The 22,341-nt window shown below is 40.4% G+C and overlaps 1 protein-coding gene across 16 annotated transcripts in view; it reads right to left on the reverse strand.

Moving 5' to 3' along the window:
• MAST4 (microtubule associated serine/threonine kinase family member 4) overlaps nt 1-22,341 on the reverse strand; it is a 329,916-nt gene that overhangs the window by 80,119 nt on the left and 227,456 nt on the right. For 9 of the 16 annotated variants that reach the window (XM_072992692.2, XM_072992689.2, XM_072992695.2 and 6 more), the window contains 3 exons: nt 7,281-7,350; nt 3,365-3,385; nt 2,022-2,100 (listed from right to left, as the gene is read on the reverse strand). In XM_072992692.2, coding sequence (XP_072848793.2) covers nt 2,022-2,100; nt 3,365-3,385; nt 7,281-7,350 — 170 coding nt within the window. The remainder of the gene's footprint in view (nt 1-2,021; nt 2,101-3,364; nt 3,386-7,280; nt 7,351-22,341) is intronic. The other 7 variants (XM_072992693.2, XM_072992691.2, XM_078384533.1 and 4 more) reach the window with 1 other exon arrangement.

Below are 22,341 nucleotides of genomic sequence, written 5' to 3' on the forward strand. Positions count from 1 at the left end.
AGGGATTAATTGCATTTCCAATGAGTCTTGCAGTGATTTTTTTGGTAAATTTTTTCTTCAGCTGGGATGGTTTATTTGCATTTCAATGCATATGGGAAATGGTGCTTCGACTTACAACCATTTCGAGTTACGTCCATCTTCTTGAACAGATTATGGTCATAAATTGAGGCACCACTGTATCAAGGTAAATACCAGTGTCGACAATGTTGATGTGGTAACAGAAATAAAGGCTGGAGAAGCATCTTGAGAACACCAGGTGACTTGCAAATGAACATCATCATTGGTGGATAATCAACCATTAATATGGCTTTCTCCAAACAGCAGGTGCACTTTTGCTTCATTAAAGAGGAAAATCCCTGACAAATTTTGTAAACCATGGAATTGTGCTGTTCAGCATGCATAAAGGCCTTTGCATGACTGTCTGTGAGAGGAAATTTCCATCCACATTTCAATCACTTCTTAAATAAGATTCTAGGGGCCAGAGGCCCTGAGGAAAAAGAACTGAAAGGATTGTAAGAGATTTTTTTTTTAAAGCCAGAAAAAATATTTTAAAATGGTACTGAGAGTGTTTTCTGAAAGCACAGAAAGATTACTAAAATATGCTGCCACATGTAAGGCACAGAGACCATGATGAAAAGAATATCCAAAAACTAAATTATGAGAAGAAATGAGGGAATTAATTGTGCAAAAGAAAACAGTAAATATTTTTACAAGCAACATGAGTGGGGCACATGGGTAGGAGAATCACTGATATTAAGAAATGATGTTGCCCTTCTACCAGTAGACAAAGCTATATTTTAGATAGACTTTTAATTGATTTCAGCAAGTGGGGCATTATGGAATGCTGTATTTACAAAACTTAGGAAGGACAACGGCCATGTCGTAATTAATTACTGCACATCAAGAATGTAATTTGCCTAGACCTCACTGATTGCTCATTGGTTGCAAATTCATTTGTATTAGAGAACACTTATTTCTATCCTGAATATTTATTTCAAGAGAGACTAAATAAGTTGGAAAATGAAAGCAATAAGGATCTGTTTATACACAGAACAACAGGGCAAAACTAGCACCATACATTAGGGACCACTTTAAGAATTCCAACAAGAACAGTTTTGTCAAGAAGCGCTAGAAATAATGCAATGTTACTGAGCAAATGTATGATTTATTTTCTTCAGGTGAATATAAAGAATTGATTCAAAGTCTTTTACAGTATCTATTTAGATACAGCATCTATTTAGATTTCTACATCTACGTTCCCATAATGTATGCAGAACCCCTCTCCTGCCACCCCACTCCCCACCAGGACATTTATTGTGATGGGAATTGTCAGGTACAGACAACTCAGTGTTAAGAAATCTATACACAATTATACAGTTTGTTTGACTGTATCTGATGAATTTGGCAGTTAACGCAGGCTATCAACATAAAAATCATGGGTTACTCCAGTACATTCAGAGCAGAAGTAATGAAGCCATCCCAGATATTTGGTCTAATTTTTCTCAAGGGGTACAAGTGATTGCTGGAAATCCTAACTAAACCTATCATGAAAATAAGCATCCTCTTTTCCACACAGAGATATTAGCAGCATTTAGTGCATTTATTCATTAAGCTCAGTCATACTCTGTACTACCACCTCTGTACTACCACCTCTCCGTCTGCATGTATATTAAAGCAGACAGAAATGCTCTGTGTCTCTACAGAAATGTTTGACTAGTTGTGTAGCTACTCATAGGAGCCTAACACAGCCATTCTTAATGGGGGTCCTGGCACATTTGAAGCAGGCCACAGACTGGAACAATTCTTCACAGATCATTTTATAAGATTTCTTATGCAACCTATACAATACTGATGCGGCCTATATTTTCTTCATATTGGCTGTGGCCAAAAACATTGAGAATGGGAGACAGATGGAGGTCACTGTTTGTATTTAATCTGTGAATGTTTACACAAAATTTACGAGGTTTGAAGCTCAGACTGAATCATAAGCAAAAGGCACTCATTTATATCTGGTCACTTACTGAAACAGTGGAGCTAGGAGTGTTTGTACCATATCCAGAGGATGGAAGAGATGCCAGTGACCAACGTCGTCCATCCGTCCTGTTGAGAATTTGAATTTAGCCACATAAGACAACTTATTACTCAAAAATAGTAGCAACAAAGTTTATAGAATCATACTGCATATTATGAGGGGAAACAATGTTATGTAAAGCACTTCTTTAAAAGCATATGAAATAATCTGACTGTGGATAGGATATTTTATAATAGTGGATAGCCAATGAAAAATACTAAGTAAGAAAAAGGTGAATGAAGAAACTAATGCACAATGATAACCTAATAAATGTATCATGGAGATATTGTAGTGACTAAAATGTATCCAGACAGTATTATAATAGTTTAACTTGCAAAACAAACATTTTCATGATAGATTTTGATTGAAGGAAACACTTCTCTTTTAAGACACTACCAAGCTCTGTGACATGTGATCACCACTCAGACAAAGGGTTGCCAACTCACACTCATGTACTTGGGTGTGGCTTGAATACCTTGTTCAACTAATAAATATAGTTACTGCCTTTATTTACAGTTCCTCTGCCACTAAATAATAACACCCATGCCTGTGTCAAGATCCTATGGATTAAAAATATATCACAGACAAAAATTGTAAAAGAAACAGAGCAGATAACAAATATGTGTCACACACATACATTATATAGGTAGGTAGGTAAATAAACACTATATAAGAAGCACACGCGCGCACACGCACACGCACACACACACACACACACACACACACACACACACTTAAGCATGGATGGGAAATACCACATTTGCTATATTATATGTTCACATTCTCTCTTGCCCTCCCCTCCAGCCCCAAAGACTCCAATAAACACATGTACACAGAGACACGACCACTCTGTTCTTCCCTTTCTGAAGCCAGGGCAATCAGGCAAGGAATGGAACACTGGACTGAGCCTGTATTTTCCTCCATGCTGCCAGTCATGATATGACAGGGAAGAGAAAGAACAGTATATAGCACTTGCTACACACACTCCTTTCTCACTGCTGTCTCCAATGTCAGATGAAATCTTTTGTGCGGCCCATGTATGCGAAATCAGAATTCGCCCTGTTTTTAGGATGTCTATAAAAATGACAATCGCATTTTGGTAAAGCAAAGTAAATTCTGGTGGCGGAGGTGAACATTAGGGGCAACAGTCCATCTTGGGAACAATGTTCTCAAGGCAGTGAGGGAGGGGCATTGGCTGGACTCACTTGCTTCCAGCCAGTTGGCAATCCCAGTGAACTGATTACAATCAAATAAACCACAAAAAACAGAGTAATTGAGTTTCATGGTAATTACCTCTCATTTCGATGTCCATGACTGCAGTGTAATTGTACCATGTATTTTTTAAAGAAACACAAATGGAACAACAACTATATAAGTAAACAGTAATTTGCATAGGTAACTTCAAAGAACATGGGGATTTAATTTGCAAGGCGTTTCACAATCTTACAACTTAGGAAGTGATACAAATTTTGCTTTTCTATTTCAGTGTCTGTTCCTATTTCCCACTTAGTCTGCTTCAAATGCAAGAGCCTGCTACCTACTCAATATTTTATTATTATTCTTCAGCCAATTTCTGTACAATTCATGGTAGCTGATGTTATCTCAAAGTAATGTATAATACAGATGAGCAATAGAAATAAAACATTAAAACTATTAAAACACAACTATTCATATACAAAACATTAACATTCAATTAATGTTTTAGTTCTCCACTAGAACAGCGGTTCCCAAGCTTGGGTAATCCAGGTGGTCTTGGACTGCAACTCCCAGAAACCTCAGTCAGCACAGCTGGTGGTAAAGACTTCTGGGAATTGCAGTTCAAAAACACCTGGGTTACCCAAGCTTGGGAACCACTGCATTAGAACATTTAAAATTAAATGCTCAAAATACAGTTCTCAAACTAGACAGCCTAGCCAGTTCAAGGAAGCCTGAGTGAAAAAGATGGGTCCTTAACAGATGTCTAAAGCAGAACATTTTGGGTACTTCTTATATGTTTTATATAATTGTCCTGCTAATGCAATATTTGATAATACTGTGACAAAATGGTGCAAGAAAAAGTAAGGTAACTGCTCCAATCCCACTGTTCTTCCAGGGAGAAATAAGGATAAATTTACTAGGGAAGACTGGATGAGCACCAGGAAGAAAAAGTGACTGATCCAAACAAGCCCTGGCATAGATTCAGGAACAGAATGCCCGAAACATTTGCTCATTAGTATTTGTGTGTTTGCTTCTTTGCCTTTGAAAGTGCACAACAGAGAATGGCTCGTCTAATCTTCCCCTCCACATTATCAGTTTATTACTTTGCCTGTCCTTCCCTTACACTTCGAAAAAGTGTTTATATTAGAGATGGGCACAAACCTTAGTTCGGATGTCTGGCCCAATTCATTGCTGTGCTCACATAGGTGTTGTGTGGGCACAGTGCCCTCCCATCTTCCCTGCATACTCGCCCATTCCTTGGGTGATACGCGCTTCCCTCCCTCCCTCCCCAGCATGACTACCCACTCGCCTCTCGCAGTGTCTCTTCCCTCTTCTGCCTTCTCCGTCAACTGCATACTGAAAGGCCGCGCTGCAGGAGTCCCTGCCTCACCGCCCTGTCTGAGTGTCTGGCTGATGGAGGAGCCAGGAGAAGGAATAGTCGCTGCGAAAGGTAAGTGAGTAGTCATGCTAGGGAGATGAGGAGGAAGCATGCATCGCCTGAGGAATGGGAGAGTATAGAGGAGGGACAGCGCAGCAACAAATTGGGCCAGATTTCTGAACTGAGGTTCATGCCCATCTCTAGTTCATACAACATAGTGCAAAAATGAAATCTCACATTTATCTTAGGCTATATTTCAGGCAGCGTCTCTCTACTGAAGAATCTTTCTACTATGGTCATGGTATTATAGTGGTAATGAGCTTTCTAATATGGTAGCAGTATTATAGAGAGTAATGAGCTTCTCTGGATCATAAGATCTTTAGAAAAGGCCCTCTTAAGAAACATTTCTGAGGCCCACACAACAAGCATGCAGGAGAAGACCTTCTGTGTGAGTCCGAACTGTGGAGTGAACTCCCTGCAGATTTGCAATCTGCTTCTATTTTGACTGATTTTAAGAAGAGAACAGAAACATGTCTTTTTAGATTGTGATATGATGTACACCTGCCCTGCTGTATTGTTTTTAACTGTTCCCTTTGTTGGTTTTATTGTTGTAATTAGAAATTGGCACAAACCAGAAAAATGATGGATTGAGCTAATTTGTGGTTAGCTGTGAACCCCTAGAAAAAATGAATTGGTTTGCAGTTTGTGTCAGGCCAGGCTTCAAGGAGACAGCTTGCTGCCTCTGCATATGCACTGGCCTATCAGCTGGGCGACAGGCACATGTGCAGGCCTAGTTCCGGGAAGGGAGGCCGGGCCCGCTGCCTCTGAATATGGTGGTGGTGATGGTGGAGGATGCAGCAGCAGGACCAGATTGGGAGATGACAGGGTCAATGGTAAGGGGGCAGGTAGGTATCCCATGCTGCTGAACAAAACAAAGCACCAAAGGGGGTGGGGGAGAAGTTCAGTGTTTTCGACAAAATAAGACTGAAATGAACCATGAGCCTGACTGAATTCTTTTGATGGACAGACAGTACATAAATATACAAAGTAAATAATTGTATAAAGAACAGGACAGAGAATATCGTGCACTGTACAGAAAAAGTGGCACTAAGACATCTAGCACACTCAACAAGCAGTGAAAACAAAGTAGCAAAGACACTGTTGCAACACAGAAGTGAAGGGAAAGATGTCTTATAAAGCAGTGGTTCTTAACGTGGGCAATAATGCCCCCCAGGGGGCGATTTCATTTTTCAGGGGGGCGGTAGAACGAAAAGGGGCGGTGTGGGGGTGAAAGAACAGAAGGGGGCGGTAGGGGGGCACTGGAGCAAGACAAACCTGTGAAGGCGACTGCAGCCGCAGTGCTGGCAGTAGATCCGGTGCTGCTGCTGCCGCCAGATGATCCAGCTCCTTCTACCTGCCACGTCTCACCTTTCTCCTTTAGGGGAGCACTGAGTGTGGATCGGGTGGAAGGAAAGGGTCTCTTGGGACCTCATCCTCGCCCCGTGAAGCGCTGCCTCGCACCCGGGTGGGGAGGGAGACAAGGTAGGTAGGTAGGTAGGTAGGTAGGTAGGTAGGTAGGTAGGTAGGTAGGTAGGTAGGTAGGTAGGTAGGTAGGTAGGTAGGTAGGTAGGTAGGTAGGTAGGTAGGTAGGTAGGTAGGTAGGTAGGTAGGTAGGAAGGAAGGAAGGAAGGAAGGAAGGAAGGAAGGATATCATCACCTCAGGGAGGGGGGCGATGATAACTTCCTCAATGGCTCAAGGGGGCGTTTCTTTCAAAAAGGTTAAGAACCACTGTTATAAAGCAGGGAGGGCTTTCTCAATGAAAATTAAATTTTAATAGAACAGAAATTCTGTCATAATCACTAGTCCTTAAAATTTCTGCTGTAGCCCTCCTTGCAGAGGTTTGGGTTCCTCTCAATCCAATAAAGAAACTCATTCTCTAACACTGGTTTCCTTCCCCACATCTTCCAGGTTTCATTCCATTATAAGAGCATCTTCATCTGTTCACTGACAGCAACAATTGTAGCCCTCTTTTGGGTGACTCAAAACGTAATCTTGCAACTTAATTAAAGGTGGTACAAAATGACATACTAGAGACAATGTATTTTGGCGTGTTCTCACAGACACAGTGCTCCACCCCAACTGAGTCTTTTGTCCTTTCTGTATGTGAAGAAACTGGTTTGGAAAATTGCTAACACAAATTACTATTTCGTTACTATACATAATGCAACATGACACAATTGTGGCATAGCTGCTTTGCAAATAATTCCTTCTCAAGATGCCAGAGTGAGCACAATGAAAATTGTGACAGATGTCAATACACCAACTAGTAACATTTCAAAATGTAGATTTACAGACTCTACTGGCCTTTCTAAGTCGCGTTCAGTTACTATGAAGACAGCAAGTGGATTTTCTTAGTTTGGTAGATACAGAATATCAAACGGGTATAGAATTTGGATTATAGAGATTACATGAACTCAGTATTACTAAGAAACACTTCTTGAAAATCAAAAGAAACTGAACTACTTTTTAATGAGATATATAATGATACTTGTGACTTCCATAAGCATTATAAAAACATGTCCACAGTATGATTTCCCATTGGTAATTATGACATATTAAACATATTCTCCTACCTTCGTGCAAAAGAAAAGTGGGCTGAGGCACTAGGAGAGAAATTTCTAGGGCTATCTTGAGGGCTGCTCCCTATTGAGAAAACAAAATAAAAATATGATTAATGTAACATATTATTTGAAAAGCTTCACAAAATCACAAGCCTTAGTGAGAACTTCATATTAATCCAGGTTTGTTCCAATTATTAATTATTTTATATCAATATACAATGCATTTTATAATAAAAGGGCTAAATCCAATTGTCAGTCCCAACCGGAGCAGACCCACTGAATGGATAGGACTTGCTAAATTCCACTGGTTCAATGGATTTACTTTAGTTGGGACTTACAACTTGACTAAGCCCCATGTTTGTCAAACAATGCAACTCTCAAGTGTTCATTCTAGCCATATATTTTATCAACTCAAATGCTGATAAGTGTTTCTGGTTGAGAAGATGAGTGGCAAAGCTGTTTCTGTAGCAAGACTCCAGTACAGAAAGCCTATAATTTTGGCACAAGAAATCTATATTTTTTCCATCGTGGTTCTTAATCTTTAAAAGATCAGAGTGAGAAAGGATAGCAACACCTCATAAATGGGGACCTTCCCACCCAAAGGAATCTCTGTTATCCAGAGTGCTTGACCTACATTGTCCTGAGTTAGGTAGGACTGCTTGTTTACTGGATTTATATCTTACACTTTAGTACTCAAGAGTGCTCATAGCTTACAAGGAAAACTGCGGTTTAAAACTCATCCATAAAATACATATATAAAATGAATTCAACACTCATTAAAAAAACAGGTTGCTAGTTGTTAAGTGTAAAGATCTACAACATTTTTCATGACTTTCTGAAAAAACATATCTTCCCAGTTGAGTTGCCTAAATGGCAACATCTTTGTGAGACACCCTTATCTTTTTTTTGCATTATCATCAAGGCACATTTGGTGGGAAAATGAGAGTTAGCTTTCTCGGTGGCTGCTCAAAATGCTGAAGGGTGGTCTCCTCTCTCTTGTCCTTACACCCTCAAGGTGAAATCCAATAGTAAGTTGTAACCAGAGTAGGCTCACTGAATCACTGGAAGTTATGTTGGTATCACCCCATCAGAGAAAGAGTGAATGAAGAACTCACCCATGGGAAGTTCACCTCACTTTTTCTCATTTCAGATTACTATCCCTTTTGAGAAAAAGCGGGGGAGGGGGGACAGATGGACCACTGCCTTGTTCCAGGCTTCCCAGTTGAGGTCAATAATACAATGCTTCAGTAATCCTGGCCCATCCTGAAAAGTCATTTCATGAACCACAGTGCTATTTAAAGCATTATCTCATGGTATGCAGTATCCAACACCTTACATGAAGACGGGAGGTGTTTTGTTTTGGGGTTGGGTTTTTTTTGTTTGTTTGTTTGTTTTTTTGGAAATTTGAGTTACAGCATCACTGCACTCCACTTTAAGAATTAGTGAAAATTGTGTAAGTGGGGAGAGGATGTTTACATGCTTAGTAAACGAGATTTCTTACAATAGCAGTAGCTTCTAAGCTTTGGTCCTCCAGGTGTTTTGGAAATCAGCTTTCAGAATCCCTTAGCATTGTCTAAGTTGGTTTGGGGCTTATGGGATTTGTAATCCAAAACATCTAGAAAGCCAAAGGTTAAGAACGACTATTTTAAATTGTTTTCTGTTTCATATCTTCACAATGTTTTTAAATGTTCATTCATTCTGAAAGCCAGCTTAAAGTTTTGTGTTGCATTCTTCTTAAGGAACTACTCTGTGTCTTCTCTACCCAGACTTTTAACAATGTCATCATTCATTTAATCAAATTCCTTGTCGGGTCTGTGACCGCACAATAAAGATCGAATGAATGATTAATCAAATTCCCAGGTATTGGGAATACTGTGGTTTTTAACAACACTGTGAACCACTTTCTGGCTCTGCACCAAAAACTGAGATACGCGTACCATTACCTCAGCTAAAAAAACATTGAATGTACACCTACTATCCCAAGTCATAATTCTGTTTTGTTTTAATTAGCAGTGTCTGTTTTGTTTTAATTAGCAGTGCTGTTGTTACTCCAGCTTTGCGTACAGCATCAAAACACTAGACACGGTTCCAAGTCCTCCATACAGAGCACGCTACCATAGTCTCTTCAAGACTGAAGGATGCCTATGATGATGTTACTGCATCTCTTTATCATTTAGTTCAAATTAGTTGTTGCATTTTTATTTCTATTTTCCTTGTTGAGTGTAACTGTAGCTGCTAGAACTCACAGCATTTAACTCTGCCATTTAATGCTGTGTTACAATTTCTGTCTGTGCTTTTACAGTCTTTGTGCTGATACGGCATTTCCATGAATCCATCTGTTTTTACAGGACAGTCTTGGATGTAATTACTTAGAAATAAGTCCTGCACACAAGTGAGACTTACTTCCAGGTAAATGGGTTTAAGAACAATGCTTTAATTATTTTTAAATGCTTTACAGTATTACAAAATATATCCATTCTGGAGGGTACAGCAATAAGTTCCTTACATGAAACTATGTTTCTTTAAGTGTCATCTGTAGCACTCACAAACATGGGTTATCCTGCCCCTATGCAAAATATTTTGGAACCTTCCTAGTTCTAATAGTTTTGGCAGGTGCCCTGCCCCTTATCACTGCATATATTTCCCAGTCACCTTCTATCTTCCATCTTGTTCGCATCCTTCTTGAAGTGCGGTGTCCAGAACTGGACACAATACTCAAGGTGAGGCCTAACCAGTGCTGAATAGAGGGAGACTAGCACCTTGCAGGATTTGGAAGCTATATTTCTATTAATGCAGCTTAAAATAGTATTTGCCTTTTTTGTAGCCACAGTTGGCTCATATTTAGCTTGTGATCTACGACACTTCCAAGATCCTTCTTGCTCATAGTTCTGCTGAGCCAGGTATCCCTCATCTTGTAACTGTGCAATTGGTTTCTTTTTCCAAGGTGCAGTACTCTGCACTTACCCCTGCTGAATGTCATTCTGTTGCATAATTTGGAGCCCAGTGGTCCAGCCTATCAAGATCATTTTCAATTTTGTTTCTGTCTTCCAGGGTGTTAGCTATTCCACCCAATTTTGTATCTGTCAGGATTTTGTTGTGGTTATGAACAGGGAGTTAAATTTTAATATTGTAAATGAAGTGCAAGAGTCACAATGTAGAGAAAAGCCAATGTAATGACTTACAGCATCCAGGTGAAGCAAGATGATGCATTGCTTGATTGCCGACAAGACCAGCTATAAATGGAGAAATGTGATTGGTTGTTCTGAGTATAAATGTGACTGAGACAGAACAGACCTTACCACTCAGCAGTAAGTCTGGTGGTCATTTACTTCTATGTCAATGCTCTGAATGATAACTACGTTACTATGCCAAATGTACCCTGCTCTCTATATATGTATATATGTTTTGCCATAATCAATATAATATATAGTGGGGTCTTGACTTGAGAACTTAATCCGTATTGGAAGGCGGTTCTCAAGTCAAAAAGTCTGTAGGTCAAGTCTCCATTGACCTACAGTGCATTGAAAACCGATTAATCCCGTAACAGGCCGTTTTTGTTCCATTTTGGTTTTTTTCTGGTCTGTAAGTCAATTCTCAGGCTGCAAGTCAAACCTAAATTTTGCGGCCAGAGAAGTCTGTAACTCAAGCCGTCTGTAAGTCAAGGGTCCACTGTATTCTAATTACTAAGAACTCTCTCATGTTGTTTTCTCCCCACGTCTAAATCTCTAAGTCACTCAATCCCTAAGTCTCTTGCTTTGCTTACATTAAAGTGGGATTCAACCAGACTCTAGGAACTTTTCTTGAGGCCTGTGCCTCATTAAGACTCCGGAGTTTTGGCCCCACGCCAATAGTATCATCTGCAAATTTGATCAGCATTCCCTACACCCTCTCATCCAAATCATTAATAAAAATATTGAAGAGCACCAGACTCAGGACTGAGCCTTGGATTACTGCACTTGTTATCTCCTCCCAGTTAGAGAAGGACTAATTAATCCTCACCCTCTGAGTACAATTCTGTAGCCAATTGTGTATCCACCTGACATTTGATCTATCCAGCCTACACCTAAGTTAGCTTGCTAATCAGGGTATCATGGGGTACTTTTGTCAAAAGCTTTACTGAAGTCAAGATATACTATGTCTACGGCATTCCCTCTGTCTATCAGGGAGGTGACCTGATTAAAAAATGAGATCAAATTAGTTTGGCAGGATTTGTTCTTGACAAATCCATGTTGGCTTCTAGTTATTACTGCCTTGTTTTCTAGGTGCTTGCAGAATGGCCGCTTTACAATCTGTTCCAGAATTTTGCCTGGGATTGACGTCAGGCTGACTGGCCTGTAGTTCCTTTTTTTGCCCTTTTTGAAGATAGGGACAACATTAGCTTTCCTCCAGTCCTCTGGCACTTCACCCGTTTCCCATGATTTCAAGAAAATAATGGATAGCGGTTCTGAGAGTTCTTCAGCCAGTTCCTTCAGTACTCTCAGAGGTAGTTCATTTGGCCCTGGAGATTTGAACTCGTTCAAGGTGGTAAGGTATTCCTTGACTATTTATTTATCTATCTCCAGCTGCAATCCTGCCCCCCCCCGCACTTCCAATTTGTTTGGAAGTTCATAGTCTGTCTTATGGGAAAAGACTGAACGAAAATAGGAATTGAGCATCTCTGCCTTTTCTTTGTCCTTTGTTATCATTTTTCCATCTCCATTGCGGAGCTGTGTCAGTATGTCTGTTTGTCTTTTGCTATTCACATACCTGAAGAATGCTTTTTTAATTGCTTTTAGTCTCTCTAGCTAACCTCAGCTCATTCTCAGCTTTTGCCCTCCTAATGCCATCCCTGCATTTCCTTGCTGCTTGTCTGTACTCATCCTTGAAGGCCTGGCCTTCTTTCCACTTCCTGTACATGTTTTTTTTAAGTTTTTAGGTCGTCCCTGAGCTTTTTGTGAAGCCACACTGGTCATTTTCTCTTTTTTTCTTGTTGGAATTGTTTGTAGTTGTGCCTTTCGAATTTCTTTTTTCGGAAGCTCCCACCCTTCTTGGACTCCTGTTCTTGTTAGGATCTTCTGTCATGGGACTTTGCTTACCCTTGTTCTGAGATTATTAAAACTGGCTTTTTAAAAATCCAGCAGAAGTGTGCGGCTACACTCTGCTTCTAACTTTTAGATATTGTGTTTTAATTGTGTAAGCTGCCTTCGGTCCTTGTTACATACAGCACTGATGTTACCTGTCTGTCATGGGTTTGGAGGGAAAGTTCCATCCTATGGGGAGTGGAAGGCGGGACATCAGGAGGAGGGGCTGTACTGTATATATATGTGGAGTTTGTGTGGAGAAGTTAGGAGAGCTGAAAGAAGAAGCTGGAGGAGAGCTGAGAGAAGAAGCTGGTGTGGGAGTCTGTGTGTCAGACAGGGTACTACTGTGTGTCAGTCAGTACCAACCTGATAGGTTCAGGTGTCTGTATGGTTAGCCAGAACTGATAGGTTCAGGGTCTGTGCTTTATTTAAAGGTGTTCTGTGTGAACCAAACTGGTGTATGTATGATTGAGACTAAGCCATGTTACTGTATCTTATTCACTTGATCATTTTATTTTCCCTGTGTGTTATTTAAATAAACCCTATTCCTTTATATATTGTGAATTTCGTTGTATGGTATACTGTGTATATACTTACAATGACAATAAATTATATTATATTTATTTGTTAAAAATCCATCCCTGGTCTGTGTGACTTCTTATAGGGAATGGTTGGTGGCAGCTTAGTGAAACTGTGGCATATCCCAGTAGGTCTGGGGTTGTCACATTGATTGGTGTCCAGCGTGTGGGATACGACTGGTCCAGTTGTCCAGTGGTACAGCAAAGCCTTGGCAAGTGTGCCCAGAGCAAGGGGGGTCTAGTCAGGGACAATCTGAGAGCGCGTAGGTAATCTTCTAGGCTTACCTCACGGGGAGGTACGCTAGTGGAAGAACGTGTAACCTCAGATTGGTGGGACTAGATTAGGGAGCTCTGAGGCAACCTGTTTTGGCGGGAAAAAGCTGAGGCAAAGCTGTGTGAAATAGCAGTGATCTAGCCTGTCTGCTGAGAGGCCTAGCAGAGGGGGGTAGACTCTGGCTGGCAACAGTTGCAAGTTAGTGCTGAAGAACAGCAGCAATCTATAGAAGGCTGGTTCTGAGAAAAAAAAAGTGGTCGCTTTATTTTGAGGCTTGACTTTTGAAAGCAGCCTGTTCTGGGGGGGATTATGCCCTTGACTCGAAGCCAAATGGCAGAAATGGGTGAAGCGAGGGAACCCCAGGTAGACCAAGGTTCTGAGGATGAATTTGGCGCAGTGCAGGATGAGAGCACGGGAGAGCAGAACCCAGAACTCAGGAAAATGCTCATAGCCCAACAGCATGAACGGAGGGTGAGGCAAATGGAGGAAAGATTTGAGAGAGAAAAAATGCAGGAAAGGGAGAAACAAAGACAATTTGAATGGGAGAGAGAGAAAATTGCTCTGGAGAAAGAAAGAATGGCGTTTGAGTTAAGAAAATTGGAACTGATGAATCAGAACAATAATAACAATAGGGATTCTGAGGGGGGCCAATTGTCTAAAACTGACCTGAAGAAATTCCCTGTATACCACAAGGGAGATTGCCCTGAGGTGTTCTTTTCCCTCGTGGAAAGAGCGTTTGTGGACTTCTCAGTAAGGGAAACTGAGAAGATGACCATCATGCGATCTTTAATCAGTGGCAGCCTGGCAGAAGTCTATGCAGAGATGCCAGAGGAACTGATGAAAAATTTCGCAGAGTTTAAAAAACTGGTGTTTGCCAGACATGGGATAAATGCGGAACAGCTGAGGCAAAGATTCAGGTCACTCACCAAGAAACCAGAGCAGACTTTTACCCAAGTGGGGGCCCAACTGGTGAGGCTGCTAGAGAAATGGCTATCTCAGGAGGGGACAGAGACCTTCCAGCAGCTCAAAGACCTGATAGCGCTGGAACAGTTTTATTCAGTCCTGCATGGGGAACTGAAGTTCCAGGTGAGGGAAAGGAAACCGAAATCTGTGGCAGAGGCGGCCGAAATCGCAGATTTTATTTCCCAAATAAGAAAGCCCTTAGGTGAGGGGAAATCGATAGGTAAACCTAAAGAAACCTACAGCAAGTACTCTCAGGGACCAGGGAAAAACCAGCAAGTGGGAGGGGCCCATGGTGAAGGGAAGCCCTCAGACATGAAACAAAGACCTCAGATTTTGGAGGGAAAACCAAAACAAGATGAGAAAGACTCAAAATACAGCAGAAAATGTTATTTCTGTCAAGGAAAGGGCCATCTAATCTCAGAGTGTGAGAAATTAAAGCAGCTAAAAGGAAATGTGCCTCATGATTTGAGTGGAACCAAGCCAAAAGCTGTGTTCTGTGTCCAGAAAGAGCAAAGCTCCTTGTCACTGAGGGAGCCTGTTGCCATGGCTACTCAATCTGGGACAGATACATCTGCTGATCAGGCTGGGGAAAATGGTCCTCTTGTGGAGGTCAAGCGCTGCTTGCTAGTGAGAACAGATTCGCAGTTGTTTGAAACCGCAGGGGTGGACGTAGGAATACTTGACCATCAGTATAGGGGGCTGAGGGATACTTGTTCCCAGGTGACCCTGTGCCATCCAGATATTATTCCTAGGGAGTATATAATCCCGAATGAGAGCATAAAGGTGGCAGGGATTGAGGGACAGGTGGTCTCGCTGCCAGTAGCTGAGGTACCTGTGAACTTTCACGGCTGGAGGGGAGTTTGGCGGCTAGCGATTTCATCGACTCTGCCAGCAGCCGTGCTCGTGGGAAATGACCTGGCTGAACATGTGAAACGGGTGCTAGTGATTACACGTTCACAAGCCACCACGGGGACAGTTCAGGGGGGTACTGTCGAGCCCGAGACGGAAGCAGAGGGGAGTTCCGAAGCTGTGGTGGACACCTTAACCACCGACAGCCGATTTGGCCAAGAGCAAAAGGCAGACGCCACTCTCCAAAAGTGTTTTGAACAGACGCCCAGCTAACACCTGAAACCCCAGTGAGATTTCGAGAGAAAAAGGGAATTTTATATAGAGAGACCCTGAGGAATATCTCAAAAGGGGGAGAGTTGAGGAGTCAGCTGGTGGTACCTGAAAAGTATCGCCCCATGATCTTAAAAAGGGGGCACTCTGACATGTTTGCTGCGCACTTAGGGGTGAACAAAACACAACAGAGAATCACACAGAATTTTTACTGGCCTGAAATAGGGAAGCAGATCAAGGAGTTCTGTAAACAATGTGATGTGTGTCAGAGGCAGGGGAATAACCGTGACAGGACCAAAGCAAAGTTGTGCCCTTTGCCTGTGATTGACACTCCGTTCAAATGCATAGGGGTGGATATTGTGGGACCTTTGCCCAAGGCCACAAAGAGGGGGAACCGGTTCATTCTCACCATTGTGGACCATGCCACGAGGTACCCTGAAGCCATTCCCTTGACTAACATTGAAACTAACACAGTGGCAGATGCCTTGGTGGGGTATATGTCCAGGATGGGATTTGCCTCAGAAATAATCACAGATTTGGGCGCATCGTTTACATCGAAGCTCATGAAACGGTTATGGCAAATCTGTGGAATTAAACACAAGGAAACCACTGCCTATCACCCTGAAAGTAATGGGTTAACGGAAAAGTTCAATGGGACTCTAATGCGCATGATTAGGGCTTACTTGGCAGAGAATCCAAACAATTGGGACCAGAAGCTGCAATCCCTTTTGTTTGCTTATCGATCAGTGCCACAAGCCAGTACCGGGTTCAGTCCGTTTGAACTCTTGTTTGGGAGAAGGGTGAAAGGGCCCCTTGATTTGATCAAACAAAATTGGGAGCAGATCACCCAGGATGACCCACAAGACGTTGTGACATATATAGACTCTTTAAGGAATGACCTAAAGAGAAACCTAGAGCTAGCAGCAGAGACCCTGCAAGCTCAAAAGGACAGAAAGAAAGCTTGGGATGACCAGTTAGCCAGGGAGAGGCACTTTAACCCGGGGGAGGAAGTGCTGTGGCCTAGGCCCTGCCAAGAGAGCAAGTGTCAGCTGGGTAGCCCAGAAATAAAATACTTGGGTCACATAGTAGGGGGAGGAGTGATCAAACCCCTAGAGGCCAAGATAGAAGCCGTTCGTGATTGGCCCAGACCCAACACCAAGAAAAAAGTCAAATCATTTCTTGGGTTGGTGGGCTACTACAGAAAGTTCATCCCGAGGTTTAGCAAGATGGCGACTCCGCTGACCGATCTGACGCGGAAGAAGACTGATGACCGCATCCCGTGGACCAGCGACTGTGAGGAGGCGTTCCAGAGGTTGAAGGAGGCGCTCATCAACTATCCAGTGCTGCGTGCTCCAGACTTCGACCGGGAGTTCATCATCTACACTGATGCGTCTAACAGCGGGGTAGGAGCAGTTCTTTGCCAGGAGGATGAAAATGGTGACCAGCATCCAGTGTCCTACCTGAGTAGGAAGCTCCAGAAAGGTGAGAGACATTTGGCAACCGTGGAAAAGGAGTGCCTGGCCATAGTCTACGCGATCCAGAAGGCCAAGCCTTACATCTGGGGAAGACATTTTGTTCTGTGCACTGACCATTCACCACTGCAATGGTTAAAGACAATGAAAACCCACAATAGTAAACTTATGAGGTGGGCTTTAAACCTGCAAGACTATGACTTTGAAGTGAAGGTGGTCAGAGGGTCAGTGAACTGTGTTGCTGACGCCTTGTCAAGAAGACCTGAAGATTGAAGACGGCGAAAGAAACATGGACTATGTATATATTTTGGTGACCAAAGGTTAAATGTATCTGGTTATTAAATATACCTGGTTTGTATGAATAAAGGTAACTTGATGTATTGTAAATGGTAAATGTTTAGATGCCTAATTGATATGTTTATCCTAGAGTAAGTATGGTATTGTATGTATAACTGTTTTTTATGTTTTGGATCCAGGTTGTTTTTTGGAGAAAAGCACCTTAGCTTTCCCCCTACAAAGCAACTTATAAAGAGGGGAGGTGTTACATACAGCACTGATGTTACCTGTCTGTCATGGGTTTGGAGGGAAAGTTCCATCCTATGGGGAGTGGAAGGCGGGACATCAGGAGGAGGGGCTGTACTGTATATATATGTGGAGTTTGTGTGGAGAAGTTAGGAGAGCTGAAAGAAGAAGCTGGAGGAGAGCTGAGAGAAGAAGCTGGTGTGGGAGTCTGTGTGTCAGACAGGGTACTACTGTGTGTCAGTCAGTACCAACCTGATAGGTTCAGGTGTCTGTATGGTTAGCCAGAACTGATAGGTTCAGGGTCTGTGCTTTATTTAAAGGTGTTCTGTGTGAACCAAACTGGTGTATGTATGATTGAGACTAAGCCACGTTACTGTATCTTATTCACTTGATCATTTTATTTTCCCTGTGTGTTATTTAAATAAACCCTATTCCTTTATTTGTTAAAAATCCATCCCTGGTCTGTGTGACTTCTTATAGGGAATGGTTGGTGGCAGCTTAGTGAAACTGTGGCATATCCCAGTAGGTCTGGGGTTGTCACAGTCCTTTTAAGGAGAAAGGCTGGGTAAAATTATTTTTAAATGAATGAATTAACCCCTGTACATACCAGCATTGATTTTTTAAAAATTAAAAAAGATTCAAGCATAAATTCTAAAACTGTCTTTCCCAATATTTCTTTCTTTCTTTCTTTTTTAATTCTATGCTATCTGTGAAAAAGCACACAACAAAAACTGGACAGAAAGTTATTCCCAGGATTGGTATGATCAAGGCATTGGAAGGTGACCTGAAATGTTATGAAGATGTGACTGTTCATTGTGAAGGGAACATTTCCTTTGGAGACTTGTTACATTTTGACATTAGCCTACTCAACATAAAGAAGTAAAACTTGTTATTTTAATTAATACATTTCAGTTTATTACACCAAAGATCCTGAATCGAACTGCTATTTCCAAATACAGTACTCTTAATAAATGGAATTCACACAGGTGTTGACCTACATTGGCTGAAATGCTGTTGCACATGTTTATGTCATGTAAGGCTGATGGTGTTCTTTCATAAATTGAACCATTCTTATTCCTCCCCCAAAGATTCTGAGACTTCCCTGGTATTCCTTTTGTTATGGTGAAGCCATTGTGGGCTGTGGGTAGTATTTTATTTCCAAAAGTGTTGGTGATTTTATCACCAGCTCTCTTTTTTTCTTGGAAATGAAATACTACCTCCCTTGTCACACAGCCCCAATACCTTCCGCACAACAAAAGTGATCCCAAGTGCCAGAGCACAAGTGGAATCTAGGTGTAGAACAGATAAAATAGAGGGTTTTTACCTAGAACAAACGATATTTGATAAACTTCTGCTGGGTTCAAAAGATAAAGTAATTAAGAAAATGTATGATTATTTCTTAGAAATTAAAATGCAAGACGAAATAGTCAATGAATGATTAGGTGGGCACAAAATATAGGACATAATATTGATATTGATCAATGGTTGCAAATATGGCAAGATAATTTAAAGCTCACAAAATTTGTTAATTTCAAGGAGAATAGGTTTTACAGGTGGCATATAACTCCAGAAGAATTATCAAAGATTTATACAGATGTGTCAAATGTTGGAAGTGTGAAGCACATGAGGGAAGTTTTTACCATATGTGGTGGACTTGCAGAGTAGCGAAACAATTTTGGATAGGTGTACATACTCTGTTACAAAAAATATTGCTGTGTAAGATTCCACTAACCCCAGAACTGTTTCTGAGTATTATACCACACAATATAGGTAAGACAAAGAACTACTTAGTTTTATATATATAGTCACTGCAGCCAGAATTCTTTATGCCAAGAATTAGAAGAAATCAGTGATACTGAAACAAGAGGAACTTCTGAGAAGATTCAGGAAGCAGCAGAAATTGATATCTTATCAGAAGTGTTGAAAGACTGTCCAATACAAAAGGCAACTGAACGATGGGATTTATTATATAAATGGCTTGAGTCACCAGATAGTATTTGAATAACATAGATTAAAACTAGGATGTAAATGTAAGTTAAAACCTGGAGGGCAATCAAATAGAAGAAAAGTGGAAAGTCGAGTTGACACTGCAACATGAATAGACTGGATGTCAGTACATTTTGTGTTCTCCTTCCCCACCTTTTTTCTTCCCTCATATCCCCTTTACCTTCTGTACCCCTTACTTTATCCCACAAGTGATCCCAAGTGAATCTCAGAACACTTTGGGATGGAGTTGGAAATTTCTAATTTACAAAAAATTGGCATGGCATAAAGTTGTACAACAAGATTTCAGTCAACAAATCAAGTGCTGAATTGTACCTATTTTAGTTGAGACAAGCAACTGTGTTTAGGCCAAGATTACTCACAGATAATATTTCACTTGAAAAGACAATAAAAGTGTGACTACTGAAATTTAATGTGCTGAAAGATGTTATAAAGTTACAAAATCATTAATAGAAGCAATACTAGATTTAGGCATTCAACTATACTAATTTTATTCTAGTAATTCCTCCAAAATAAATCTGAAGTTATATAGTGCAAGCATAGGTAGTTTGGCATATTAAGAAGGGCATTTTGTTAAACACTGATGGTCAAATAAGGAAATCTGTATCTATACATGAAGTCATCAACTGCAACGATTTTCTGGAAATAAACCGTTTTTTTACTTCTGTCCTAAAACATGCACACTTCCCATTGAATCCTTTTCATGGGGAATCTAGGACAAGAGGAGGATGTATCTAATTACTGAAAATTACTGAAAATTGTCAGTGGTCATACCAGCAACAGTGATTTGTTAATTAAAGCCTTCCTCCTCCCATCCCACGGCCTCACTGGGTTCTTGACAATGAAACAGATTACATAGGAACTGTGAGTCCCTCAGGAGAGAAGTAGGAAAATTTTAATTTCTAAAAAAAATTCCAAGCTGATGACATCATCACACTTATGAAACATAGCTTAAGAAAATAGGATTTCAGTCATAGAACTTCAGGTTTTAGAACAAAGCCAGAATGCATTTTCATATGTACTGGGTCAGTTTTGGTTTCTCTTGTTCTCTTGTTCCCTGTTTTTCCAATATATCTGTCCTCCCTAAGAACAGCATTATTCTATTACTCTAGTCTACACTCTCAAGTATACAGCTGTTTCACTGGAGATCAATATGAATATCATCCACACAATCATAGTCCGAGTTCGTATGCATGATTATGAAAGCTGAACAGTGAAGAAAACAGGCAAAAAATATTAAATTGTTTGAAATATGGTGCTTTACAGATAACATTAATCACCCAAAAGACAAATAGGTTTTGCTCTTAGAAAGAGTTTAGGCTAAATCATATCAAGCCTAAAACCTCTCTAGAAGCAAAAAAAAAAAAAAATTATTAAGCTGAGATGATTGCACTTTCAGTGGATAGGCAAGACTCAATAGAAAAAAACAATGTGGGTAAAAGTTAAAGACAACAGGAAAGAAGGGAAACCAAAATGAGGTTTGTTGACTTAATAAAGTAAGCTATGGCCATAAGCAGGGCTGAGTAACAGGAAAAAACAACAACAAAGCATTATGCTTATGTACCGCCCCATAGTGCTTAAAGCACTCTCTACGTTAAATTAAGTTAATTATGCAGGCTACACATTGCCCCCCTCCAAGAGATTTGGGCACTCATTTTACCAGCCTTGGAAGGACAGAAGGCTGAGTTAACCTTCAGCTGGCTACCTGGGATTGAACCCAGTTTTGGCTGCAGTACAGCATTTTAACCACTGTGCCATGAGGTTCGTTTGTATGCTTTGCTTATAAAAGGGAAAAGACTGATTTCATTTTCTTTTTTCTTTTCCTTTTATATCTTTTCTTTTTTCCTTTTCTTTCTTTCTTTCATCCTGAATAACTTCTCTATTGATTGTAAAAATGTGTTACATTTTATAAATAGTTTATAGCCACCTAGAGTGGTCGTTTGACCAGATAGGCGGGGCACAAATACAATCAATCAATCAATCAATCAATCAATCAATCAATCAATCAATCAATCAATCAATCAATCAATCAATCAATCAAGACACTAAAGACATTTTATTCAAATTAAATGTACCAGGAGGGGCACTCTTTATCTGGTTCTTGATTGAAAATAGGGAACCTTGCAAGACTTTATAATTCCCTGTTCAGGTTACTTATAATGTTGGCACACTCAAGTCAAGAGAACATGTAATCTAGATAATATTCCTTTCTATCCAAAAGTGTAGAAGAAACACAATACAGTGGACCCTCGACTTTCAGACGGCTCAACTTACAGACTTTTCGAGTTACAGGCTTCTCTGGCTGCAAAATTTAGATTCGACTTGCAGCCGGAGAATCGACCTACAGACCAGAAAAAAACCAAAATGGAACAAAAATAGAATAAAAACTGCCAGTTGTGGGGTTAATCAGTTTTCAATGCATTGTAGGTCAATGGAGATTCGACCTACAGACTTTTCAACTTACAGCCACTGTTCCAATACGGATTAATTCCTTAAGTAGAGGGTCCACTGTATTTTTGCAAGGCGTTTATCTTTGATGTAAATATGTGCTTTGTGCCTTTTTCCTAGTACTGTATCTCCCTTGAAACTTTTACATATGCCTGTCCCAGAATCAAGTCAATATTTTTTCAATTTGTCATCTTTCAAAGTCTATATCACAGCTATATGCACACATGCATGTTCCTCTTATAATAGAGCTGTACTTTATTAACACAATTATTACAGTCCCCAAAACAGCCAACATTTTATTTAATATTATCATGGGAAGGGAAATGTTCAATCAAGAATTACAAAATTAACAAGTCTGTTCCTTAAGTTATTTACTGAGTTAGTTATTTAATTTTATTCAGAATGAAAAATGAATTGTGCTTTTCACCACATTACAATACTTGCCACTGTGAAAGCCCAACCAGCACTTTTATCTTCCCAATAAAAATTTTATTTATTTATTTATTTATTTATTTATTTATTTATTTATTTATTTATTTATTTATTTATTTATTATTTATTTATTTATTTATTTATCTATCTATTTATTTATTTATTCGATTTTTACCCCGCCCCTCTAGACATCTCAGCTGC

This window comes from Pogona vitticeps, chromosome 2 (assembly GCF_051106095.1).
Source record: "Pogona vitticeps strain Pit_001003342236 chromosome 2, PviZW2.1, whole genome shotgun sequence".
NCBI classification, from domain to species: domain Eukaryota; kingdom Metazoa; phylum Chordata; class Lepidosauria; order Squamata; family Agamidae; genus Pogona; species Pogona vitticeps.